We start from the raw sequence: 12,417 nt of genomic DNA, 5'->3' as shown, positions 1-12,417 counted from the left end.
GTCAGCCATCACTACATTTTCTTCTAGTCCCCTTTTCTGATATACCTTGCATTCTTGTTTCCAAATTGCTTTAGCAATTATTTCTTTATTTATTAAATTTATATCCCGCCTTTGTCCCAAAATGGGAATTAAGGTAGTTTTCAATCATTCTAGAGGATACCACTAAAACATTAAATTATAAAGGTTAAAAAGAATTAAATTTCATATTGTTCAAAAGATGAATAAAGATTGTTTTTTTAAAAAAAAATTAAATGTATTCAAAACATACTTTCTACTCATTCCAGCAAGAAGGTCTGCTTCCCTTGTATGAGGACCTCTGGGTATTACTAGGATGAAGATTCTATAGCAAATCTTTAAAAAGCTGGACTGTTGAGGCTCAGCAGCAAGATGCTGTGGACTTCTCAGAGTACGAGGGGGATAATGGGTTTCCAACTGAGGAGTCTGTGTGTGATCAGGGTAAATTGCAGGTTTCAGATCAGAGAGAAGTGCAGGTAGTTGAAAATGAGACAGAGGTTTTCATTCCAATGTTTGTTCCTTAGCAACTAGGGAAAAGTCCAGGCCGGCCCCTACTCTGCATACCTTCCGTAAGGAGCTCAAAACCTGGTGGTTCCAGCAGGTGTTTGAATAAATCCATTCTGGTTATGTCACCAACTTATGGCCCCGAAATATGCTGCACAGTCTCATCTATTCCTGATTATGGACCATGTTAACTTATGGGATTATTGATCCTCGTCCCCCGATTGGAAGCTGTTGTATTATTATTTATTTTTAGTGCAAAGGTTTTATTTTATGTAATAATGTGTTTTTATACTGTTATGTGCTGCATGTTGTTGTATTATTGTTGGAAACTGCCCTGAATCCCTTTTGGGAGATAGGGCGGTATATAAATAAATTAATAATAGTAATAATAATTCAAAGACTCTGGCAGAAACCAGTGAAGGTGGTCCCAGTGGTGATTGGCACATTGGGTGCCGTGCCCAAAGATCTCAGCCAGCATTTGGAAACAATAGACATTGACAAGATTACGAATTGCCAACTGCAAAAGGCCACCCTACTGGGATCTGCCCATCATTCGAAAATACATCACACAGTCCTAGACACTTGGGAGGTGTTCGACTTGTGATTCTGTGATACGAAATCCAGCATATCTATCTTGTTTGCTGTGTCATACAATAAAATAATATTTCTCTTGGGAATCGACCTTCAGCCAATTGGGAGTTTCCCCGTAATATCAGATTAAGTCTCCGCAAGGAGGGAGTGAAGGATAGATTAATTAGGCATACAGAAAGACTGTGAGAAGTCCTTCAAACCCAGGTGTGTGAAGCATAATCTCATGCCTTCTTGTCGGGCCTGGTCTTAAATTAAATTATGTTTACTTGGTATCTCCAGAGCAAACAACGTTGCCGTAGAGCCAGGTTCCTATTTCAGCTCTCAAGCTCATGATTCAAGTCTCCTGTGTTTGCCTATGTTCCTGTTTCAGCTCTCAAGCTCATGGGTCCTGTTTCAGTTCTCAAGATCATGATTCAAGTCTCCTGTGTTTGCCTATGTTCCTGAAAGAGTTTTGCCTTGGAAAAAGTTCCTGTTTCCATACTTATGGATTATGCCTGTGATCTTGACTTCCTTGATTGCATGTACACTGCTATTTTGGACTACTGTTCTTTTGTATATGGACTATTGCTATTTTATAGCTCCTTTTCTATTGCTTTTTGGGAAATTCGTTTTGTACATGCTTTTCTTAATAAACTGCTGTAGTTAGGACTAATTGACTCTGGTATGGTGCTGGGTGAAAAGATGTCTAAAGACTATACTGCAATATGGACCATGATTCAAAAAAGCTTCCAAAAATGACCACCTGTCACTCACTAGTACATTTTAAAGTAAAACACATAAGAGAATTGGAATCAAATGCATGGTTCTGATCAGCAAATATAAATAGTGTTCTTTTGTGGGAAGGTAGCAACGAACACAAAATAATTTGCTTGTGATCAGTGGGTGGCATTTAGTAATGCCCATGACTGAATGAGCACATGGAAGAACTTGTGGGATTAACTTGCTGAACAGAAAGTAAGTAAACAAAAATATTGGGATATTATCTAGAATTGGGAAGCAAGACATATAGAAAGTTACCAGAAGAATGATCAGACAATATTAAATTAATCTTAATTACAAATCAGTAATGGTCAGGAAGCATAAAGATAACAGAAAAAAGAAGTGGCAATGCACACTGAAAGAAGAAATTCCAGGAACCTTGCCATCAAAGAAATGGAAGGGATATTATAATTACACAATCAACAGCAGCGGGTTACTTAAGTATGCAACAATTCTGCCATTTGTGATACTTCATCATAAGAGTGCATCTTCCCTTGAGGTTGTGTGTAAATAAGAGTAAGTATGGTGTCTGATTTATGTTTAATGTTTGAGACTTCGACAAAAAAAGGAAAGTCAACATTCTCTGAAAAGGACAGGTTGCTTACCTGTAACCATGTTTCTTCGAGTGTACTCTGTGAATTCACACTAATGGAGAGGCTGCGCCTGCGCAGGTTCCAACGGAAACTCTTCCCAAGCTGAAGTTTAAATTTTGGCGGTAGCCACGCCCCTCCGTCCCCGGAGGGCATATAAGGCAGCCCTCGGCGCCCGCTCCCCAGTTCCTACGCCGCTAAGGCAACGAGGAAGGAAGAGGGTTTGCCAGAGGGGAAGGAAGGGCGGGCTTGTGTGAATTCACAGAGTACACTCGAAGAAACATGGTTACAGGTAAGCAACCTGTCCTTTTTCTTCGTGTACTCTGTGAATGCACACTAATGGAGACTAGCAAGCTTAGGTCTCGGAGGCGGGCTAAGCAAACCCTGACAACGAGATAATGTCCAAACATATGTTTATTAAACATCAATAACATGGTCCGAAGGACCCATTGAAGTATTGCATGAACACACGCATAACACCGAGAGCAACCCGGTAAGGCATGATATAAACAATTTAAGAAAACATGTGCAAGTAAGGCGCATCATTCTCCAAAGGAGGAAGGCAGTGGCAAATAAGGCACAATTTGTCAGAGATAACAGTGCAAACATGTACTGAACAGGAAATTGACAAAAGGATGGCATGAAAAAACATCCACAAAATAGGAATATATGAAGGAGCCTTTCAGGACAAGCAGGATGACAAAACTGCCCTAGCAAAGGCTGAATCCTTTAAGGTTTTCTGGTCTACCCTATAGTGAGACACAAACGTAAGTGGGTTGGACCAGATCGCTGCCCTGCAAATAGAGTCCAGGGGGATGCCCCTTAGGAAGGCAGTCGACGTGGAGAGGCCTCTCGTCGAACGCGGGCGGACCGACGGAGGGGGTGGGCGTTTGGCCAGTTCGTAGGCCAATTCAATAGCCTGAGCAATCTAATGAGACAGTCTCTGTGAAGAAATAGGATTGCCCAGTTTATCTGGAGCATGGGCCACAAAAAGTTTTGGGGTCTTTCGAATGTCTTTAGTACGGTCCCGATAGAAAAGGAGTGCCCTGCGCACATCAAGGAGGTGCAGTCTCCGTTCAAGGGGAGACGAGGGGTCTGGAAAGAAGGCGGGGAGGACAATGTCCTGGTTAAGGTGAAAAGCTGAGACCACCTTAGGAAGGAAGGTGATGTCCGGGCGGAGAACGGCACGGTCATGATGAAAACAGAGGTAAGGTTCATCAACCCGAAGGGCTGCCAGTTCCGAGGGTCTGCGCGCTGAAGTTATGGCCACCAGGAAGGCAACTTTCCAAGAAAGGAGACGTAGGTCGGTCGAGGCCAAAGGCTCGAAAGGGGAGGTAGTGAGCTGGGAAAGCACGAGCTCGAGGTTCCACCCCGGAGTAGGAGGCTGAGACGGGGGGCAGATGTTATTGTATCCTTTTAAGAAGGTTTTGACAAGGTGATCAGAGAACAACGACGGTCTACCATGTTGTTGGAAACACCAGGATAGGGCGGCCAAGTAAGATTTCATAGAAGCAAGAGAAAGTTTTTGGTCTGCCAGAGACATAAGAAAGTCTAGCACTATCGGTACCGAGGTTGGGAAGGCAACAATTCCTCGGGAGCGAAGAAAGGAGCGGAAGCGAGAAACTTTATAAGTGTAAGATCTGGTTGTAGCCGGCTTGTGAGCTGCGCGGAGGACCTCCTGCAGGTTCTGCGGGAGGGAGGTCAGGCGAGAATTCTCCAAGCAGTGAGATGTAGAGAGGGGAGATCCGGGTGCAGGATCTGGCCGTTCTCCCTGGACAAGAGGTGCGGGAGGAGAGGCAGGGTGACGAAGGTCGCTCTGGAGAGATGAAGAAGAGCCGGGAACCAAGGTTGGCGAGGCCATGCTGGGGCTATCAGGATCGCCGACGTCGGTATCGACCGGAGTTTCTGTAGGACCTTTGGTATGAGAGGGAAAGGCGGAAAGAGGTAGATCGGTTCCGCTGACCAGTCCAGAAGGAAGGCGTCCCCCAGGCAGCCTGGAAAGGAGGACGGGGGAAGTCTCGCCCCGTACCGAGGCAACTGTGCGTTCTGGGGAGAAGCGAAGAGGTCCAGAGTGGGAAAGCCCCATTTGTGAAAAAGAGAAAGAAGAGTCTCGGGATCGAGCATCCACTCGTGGGAGGAGGTCGTCATTCTGCTGAGGGCATCCGCTAAATTGTTCTGGATCCCGGGAAGGTGAATCGCCGAGACTTGAATGTTGCGGGCTATACACCAGTACCACAGCTGGGAGGAGAGAAGCATCAGCTTCCTTGAACCCGTGCCGCCCTGTTTGTTGATGTAGAAGACTGCTACTGTGTTGTCTGATTGGACGAGGACAGATTTTTGGGAGATCAGGCGGGAGAAGGCTTTCAGAGCCTTGAAGATGGCAAGAAGTTCCAGAAAGTTTATGTGATTGGCCTTCTCGGAAGGAGACCAGAGGCCTTGAACAGTGAGACCGCTCATGTGGGCTCCCCAGCCGAAATTGGATGAGTCCGTGGTTATAGTGGTCGAGGGAGGAGTCGGGTGGAACGGAAGACCCTTGCAGATGTTGGAGAGGGACTTCCACCAGAGAAGTGACCGACGAACGTGGAGTGGGATGGAGAGAAACCTCGAGTTGAGGTGGCGAAAAGGCTTGAAAACGTCTATAAACCATCTTTGCAGAGCGCGGAGATGGAGCCTGGCAAACGGGGTTGTGAGGACTGTGGAGGCCATGTGGCCCAGCAATACCTGGATGGACCGAGCCCGAACCCTCCGGTGGGTCTCGCAAAAGGAGATTTGTTGACGAAGGGCTAGGAACCTGTCGAGCGGGAGAGAGACAGTCCGAGAGATTGAGTCGAACAGGGCACCGATGAAGCGGATTTTGTTCGACGGAGTGAGGTGAGATTTGTCGGGGTTTAGCTGGAGACCGAGAGATTCTAGAAGGGAGAGGGTGTAGTCGACGTGACGTCGGAGGAGGGCAGGGTCGGATTCGACCAGAAGCCAGTCGTCTAGATAAGGGAAGACTGTGATCCCCTGGAGCCGGAGGTGGGCGGCCACGACAGCGACGACTTTGGTAAAGACCCTTGGGGCCGTAGAGAGGCCAAAGGGTAAAGCGGTAAACTGGTAGGTTTGGTCGAGAACTTTGAAAGAGAGGAAGCGCCTGTGGGTTTCTCGGATCGCTACGTGGAAATACGCGTCTCGTAGGTCTATAGACACGAAGTAGTCCCCGCGTTGAAGCATCGGGAGGATGGAGGCGATGGAGACCATCCTGAACTTGGTTGGACGTATGAAGGCATTGAGCATGCGTAAGTCCAGAATTGGGCGGAGGCCCCCACCCCTCTTCGGGACCGTGAAGTATCTGGAGAAGAAGCTTTGAGGATCCTGTATCGATGGAGAAGGCCGAATAGCCCCTTTGGCGAGGAGGGCGTTGACCTCTGCGAGAATTTCTCGAGAAGGGTTGGAGAGAAGAACCTGTCCCGTGGGTGGGAGCTCCTCGAACTCTAAGGCATAGCCTTCTTGGACAATCTTGAGGACCCAGGCATCTGAAGTGATAGATTTCCACCGGTGAAAGAAGGGAGCCAGGCGGTCTAAAAAGAGACCATGAGGTTGATTTGGTGGAAGAGAGGGGTGCGGAGGAATGAGAACTGCATCGGTACCGTAGAAAGAGTCTCTGGAGAGAGAGATGGCGTCAGGAACGCCGGTGGGGTTGACCAGCGGTGGGGGTGGTACGACCGCGTTGTCTTTGCGGTTGAACAGCGCGTCGAGGCTGTTGGCGGTTCTGGTTGTTCGGTACCGAGGGACGCCTGAAGGATTGATGGCGGTAAGAGGGAGGCGGGAAACGCCGAAAACGCTGAGGAAACCACTTGGTGCGGTGGGTTTGGGGTTGGTCACCGCATTTAGTGGCCAGAACTTTAAAGTCATGGTTGGTTTTGAGCTTGTCGTCAGTGCCAGAGTTGAAGAGGCCCATGGCGTCGAAGGGGAGGTCTTCGATGACTTGCCTGGAGGAGGAGGACAAACCGGACGACCTCAGCCAGGCGTGGCGACGAATGGCAATGGCATGGGCGATCATCTTGCCGGCCGTGTCGCCTGTATGCTTAGCCATCTGAATTTGATGATGCGCCAGCGAGTCGGCCTCTTGCTGGAGGGTGGACAGAACCGACCGGTCTTCGTCAGACAACTTCGCGAAGAAGGGCTGTGCTTTTTCCCAAATGATCTGCTGGTAGGCCCCCATACAAGCCCCATAGTTCGCCATTCTACAAAGTAGAAGGGCCCCGGAATAGAGCTTACGACCGACCGCGTCAAATCTCTTGCCCTCTCTATCTGCAGGGGTAGTGGATTCACGACCGGAGGTTTGAGAAGCCTTAACGACCATGGAATTTGGGTCGGGATGGTGTTTAAGCCATTCTAAGGTGTCGTCATCTGTACGATACCAAGATTCGATTCTCTTCGAGGTAGGAGGAATCGAGGAAGGAGTCTTCCAAGATGATTGGATGACATCTAGAAGGTACGGCAAAAACGGTAACAACGTGGCTGGAGGGGCTTGGGCTTGGACCCGTTTGAAAACCGGGTCAGACACCGCCTTGGAAGTTTGTTTGATTTCCAGACCCAGGGCATCAGCCATTCTAATCATTTGTTCAGAGAAAGCCCGAATGTTGTCGGTAGGCGAAGGAGGGTCCACCTCATAAGCATCATGAGGAGGAGAGAGATCGAGGCCTACAGATACCACCGAGGCCGAGAGAGCGGAATCAGGGCGATCGACATCAATCTCATCATCCTCAGCCCCTTGAGGGGACTGAGGAGGAGATGACAACACAGTCTCTGGTGGAGGCAAAGCCTCAAGAGCAGGAGCAATCTGTGGCCGAGTTTCCTTTGAGGCCGAGGCCTGGGCCGCTCGAGCCAGACGAGTGGTTTGTCTACCGCGCTCCGGTGTCGAGGTCGGGGGAAAAAGCTGTTGCCGAGACGGGCGATGTGAGACCGCAGGTCGAGGAGACGGCACCCTGACCACTGTCTGAGTGGAGTGGTGGGGTGAGTCCTGTAACTCGCCATCAGAAAGTTGGTGAGGAGAAGGCTGACGAGGCCGCTGAGCGGGAGCGATGGGAGAGGACTTTCTAGAAGAAGTCGCCGAAGAAGGGACGTCCATCTTGGAGGAAGCAGAGGAGGAAGAACGTTGGGTCGCCCTCTTCTTTGCAAGCGGTTGTTTTGATGGAACCCTCATGGATTTACCCGGTGTGGGAGGGACCATTGCTGAGTCGGATTGGGTCCGACGAGCTTCCTCATGAGCCCTTTTAAAGGCGATCTTCATCGCAGAGGTCGACGGAGGGGACCCGAGATGGGATCGAACCGAGGACACGGAGGCCACCGAGCTCGATGTCGAGGAAGGGCCGACCCGACCGGAACGAGTCGACATAGTAGCTGTGGTGAGTGTGCACGGCGGTTTGGCGGCTTTAGCCGTTTTGGAGGCTCTGGACGCCCTGGACGAGACCGAGGGAGCTTTAGCTGTCGGAGCCGACATCGATCTCGGGTTGAGCGACGGCTTCGTGCCCGAAGTCGACGGAACGGGCTCAGGGGCAAGCGATTTTTCGTAGAGCGCCGCTCTAAGCCTCGCGGCTCTATTCTTCCTAGCCTGAGCCATCAGGGCTAGGCAGAAATGGCAGGTACCAACGACATGTGCCTCCCCGAGGCAGAAGAGGCACTTGGCGTGGCCGTCGGAATCAGGAATTTTAGCGGCACACTGAGTGCAGCGCTTGAAGCGAGTCGTAGACATGAGAGTCCGAAGTGAACCTTGCGGCGGAAAAAAAGGAACTGGGGAGCGGGCGCCGAGGGCTGCCTTATATGCCCTCCGGGGACGGAGGGGCGTGGCTACCGCCAAAATTTAAACTTCAGCTTGGGAAGAGTTTCCGTTGGAACCTGCGCAGGCGCAGCCTCTCCATTAGTGTGCATTCACAGAGTACACGAAGAAAAAATATTTATTCTAAAGTGCAAAGAGTTTATTCCATACATAAGGCTTACAATCTTTTGTCAAATGTGAAAATAAAATACCAACAATAAAATGCTACATTTTCCCTAGACAAATAGAACTTTTTCATGAACTATAGAGCAAAATGTAAGAAACAAGTACTTCTGAAATCTATTGAATGTACAGTAGAGTCTCACTTATCCAAGCCTCGCTTATCCAACATTCTGCATTATCCAACACATTTTTGCAGTGAATGTTTTCAATACATCATGATATTTTGGTGCTAAATTCGTAAATACAGTAATTACTACATAGCATTACTGTGTATTGAACTACTTTTTCTGTCAAATTTGTTATATAACATGATGTTTTGGTGCTTAATTTGTAAAATCATAATCTAATTTGATGTTTAATAGGATTTTCCTTAATCTCTCCTTATTATCCAACATATTCGCTTATCCAACATTCTGCTGGCCCATTTACATTGGATAAGTGAGACTCTACTGTACTTCCAACTGAGTGCATTCAGGACATTAGCAGTAATGGCACAATCATACATGTGTATATGCAGACAGAAGACTGAACTGTTTACAGTGAGGTTTACTATAATAAAAGGTAACTATTTAGAAGACACATATTTTAACCAGTGACACTTACCTAAGTTCTTTCGGGTCAAAAACAAGTTTCACATCATTCACAATAGTGGGCAAATATTTAAGTGCAGCCCCCTAAAAGGGAATAGAATAAAGTGAAATTAACATTTAATTAGATACAGTAGAGTCTCACTTATCCAACACTCGCTTATCCAATGTTCTGGATTATCCAACGCATTTTTGTAGTCAATGTTTTCAATATATCGTGATATTTTGGTGCTAAATTCATAAATACAGTAATTACTACATAGCATTACTGCATATTGAACTACTTTTTCTGCCAAATTTGTTGTCTAACATGATGTTTTGGTGCTTAATTTGTAAAATCATAACCTAATTTGATGTTTAATAGGCTTTTCCTTAATCTCTCCTTATTATCCAACATATTCGCTTATCCAACATTCTGCCGGCCCGTTTATGTTGGATAAGTGAGACTCTACTGTAATAATGACAGTTGCAAAAATTAACATTTCTCTTGGACCTCAGATTACTATAGACAACTTCACAAGAATCTCAATAACCCTTACAAGAACTCCACAAATGAAACTGAAGTTCAGAAAAACTACCAGCTGAGCTCCTGACACACACATATTAAAACTGGAAATATCTTTACATTCTGAGGTCTAAATTAGCTGTACCGACAATTCTGGAAGAGTGAAATGGATCCAACACATCCCTTTTATCCTGTATCACTGAGTATAGAGGAAAGGAGCAGTGACCGCCCATAGGAACAGCAGACCAATTCGGATTAAAGCCAGTTCAGCTGTCTAAACTATCTCTGAAATGCAAGACAAAACTCCTTAGCATTTCCCAAATTTCACTTGCATCAATATACTAGACTGTTATGCAGATTCGCTAAATTGTGTTTTCCTTGTGTCCCCAGTTGAGGCTAAAATCCAATTGTGGATAATATATCAATGATGCCAAACAATATGCTATCAGAGCCAAAGTAGCCTCGTCTAACAGCTCTAGAGCGACTTAATCATGTTCTGTTTTGTTATCCATTAACCATCACATTTATAATCATCTTCGTGACTAAAAATTCTGCAGTTAATATGAACTACTTCAGGGTAAAGTTCAGGGTACATTATTCAGTATAATTATTTTAATTAAATCCATTAGCATATCTTTATATAAGATAAGAGCTATCAATGATACAAAATAAGCTTCCCTGAATAATGCATGAAGTAATTATTAATTTACATATTTCTCAAGATGACGTCTATTATACTGATTTTAGTTAGTGAGTAATGAAGGAGAAATTTACAAAACCCATAAATATAGCTGTTCTCTTTCCCCAAAGAAAATATGGCTCACTCCACAATTTAGAAAAGTGTTCTGTCCTTTTCAGAAAAACTAAATAGCCTAAACATATTTTGTTCAATAAATAAATAAAACACAACTGCATTATATTTTCATGAATATGCCAAATGTTACAATTTTATTTGCATAGAAGACCTAGAGATTAATCAAATTTGTGAACAATTTTTTTTTCGTGTCAGGAGCAACCGGAGTTGCTTCTGGAGTGAGAGAATTGGCAGTCTGCAAGGACGTTGCCCAGGGGACGCCTGGATGTTTTGATGTTTTCACCATCCTTGTGAGAGGCTTCTCTCATGTCCCCGCATGGAGCTGGAGCTGATAGAGGGAGCTCATCCGCACTCTCCAAGGTGGGATTCAAACCTGGCAGCTTTCAGGTCAGCAACCCAACCTTCAAGTCACTTAGTCCACTACGCCATCTGGGGGCTCCTATTTGTGAACAATCAAATTAATAAATGTCAAAGCCACAAATGTAGAGGGTCAACTGGATATCCTAAGTCATGGGTCTGCGAACTAAGGCCTGGCCCCTGTCCTAAACGTTAGACTTAGAGTTGACCTAAGTCTGAAACGACTTGAAGGCACACAACAACAATCCTAATTTTTGTCTATTTTATCATAGTCCCTCCCACCAACCGTCTGAGGGACTGTGAAGCGGCCCTCAATTTAAAAAGTTTGAGGACCCCTATTCTAAATGGATGGTTTTTAGTATGTCATGTCCTTCCCTAATTTAGAATGACTTTTCATTTTACTCTCCGTTTTGGTACTTCTGTACAATTACATAAAGTTCTGCCATAACTATTGTCATCTCAGGCCCCTTCTATGCTTCCCTATATAACACTGAATTATATGAGTACTTTTAGTAACTCCACTAATGGAACAACTGTCTTCCCGTCATATAATAAGCAATCTTAAAATGTAAGAGTTGTGGCCTGCCTCTTACTTAGGACATCCCTCATTGTCCAAGTATGATGGCCTTCCAAGTTCTTGGAAGACATCTGTGCGTGAGGTTTTTTTTTTTAATGTGTGGAGGTCGGTGCAAAGCTGATCAGCACACAGTCTTAACAAAGTGAGGATCCCAACCAGTGGCATGGTTAACACAACAACAGTGGCTTCTTAATCTGTTGCAGCCTTCTTCCACCTTCACAGCTGTTGTAACATGTACCATGTTATCTTCCACCCGATCCGCCGTGGAGGTCTTCGGATTGTGCTCGGTCTGGAACCTACCGTGCCTTCCCCTGAGAGTGCATGATTCCAGTGGTTGAAACACACAAGCCCCCTCACCATGACAAGGTAACAATCAATTGAGGGGAGGCCTGCCTCCCCACTGTAGAATTAATGCAGGTTGACACCCTTTAACTACTATTACTTAATGCTATGGAATTCTGGAATTTGTAGTTTGGTTAGGCATCAGCACTCTTTAACAGAGAGAACTAAAAACCTTGTAAAACTCCATGAATCCATAAAATTAATCCATAGCAGTTAGTGATGCCAAACTACATTAATTCTATTGTATAAATACACCTTTAGAAGACTATTCTGCTCTTCAGAAGAGTTGGCATAAAAAGTCAGTATTTACCTACTAGGTACACTGAAGTCTCTCATCATGCCTAAAGAAGCTATTTGGGTCCTAGCCATAGGATTCTGATCAGAATACATTACACTGTAATTTCTATATCATTTCACCATTTTGTTAATATAGCCCTCTTGTTTTCAGAATTTTATTTTATTTTCCTTCAGGATGACATACATCTCTCTATATATTTGGTTATAAAATTTTAACAGTTTCATTAGTCTTTTTTTAAGTTCTATCTATTATAACAATACATGATATAAAGTAAAAATTGATAGTTTTGTAAAATGAATGAATGATAAGACCACAGACAGATTGACTAGTTAATGCCTCAGGTCTTATTAAATGTAAATAGTTAGAAAATGAGAAGAAAAGGGAGAATGTCTAAATTGGTTTAATCAGACTGGCTGCTAACATTGTACAAGGTCAGTACTAATTCCTATGAAGGCTAAGCAGGGAAAGCAACCTTTCCCCTATTCACAAGCTGTA

At 45.3% G+C, this 12,417-nt stretch overlaps 1 protein-coding gene across 1 annotated transcript in view; it reads right to left on the bottom strand.

The window, feature by feature from the left end:
* The window catches only part of dock1 (dedicator of cytokinesis 1), a 557,290-nt gene that overhangs the window by 395,845 nt on the left and 149,028 nt on the right, over positions 1 to 12,417 (bottom strand). The window contains exon 24 of the mRNA XM_062976064.1: positions 9,046 to 9,116. Coding sequence (XP_062832134.1) covers positions 9,046 to 9,116 — 71 coding nt within the window. The remainder of the gene's footprint in view (positions 1 to 9,045; positions 9,117 to 12,417) is intronic.

Source organism: Anolis carolinensis, chromosome 3 (genome assembly GCF_035594765.1).
Source record: "Anolis carolinensis isolate JA03-04 chromosome 3, rAnoCar3.1.pri, whole genome shotgun sequence".
NCBI lineage: Eukaryota > Metazoa > Chordata > Lepidosauria > Squamata > Dactyloidae > Anolis > Anolis carolinensis.
The sequence above is the reverse complement of the archived record's forward strand: the minus strand, read 5'-3'. Positions and strand labels throughout refer to the sequence as shown.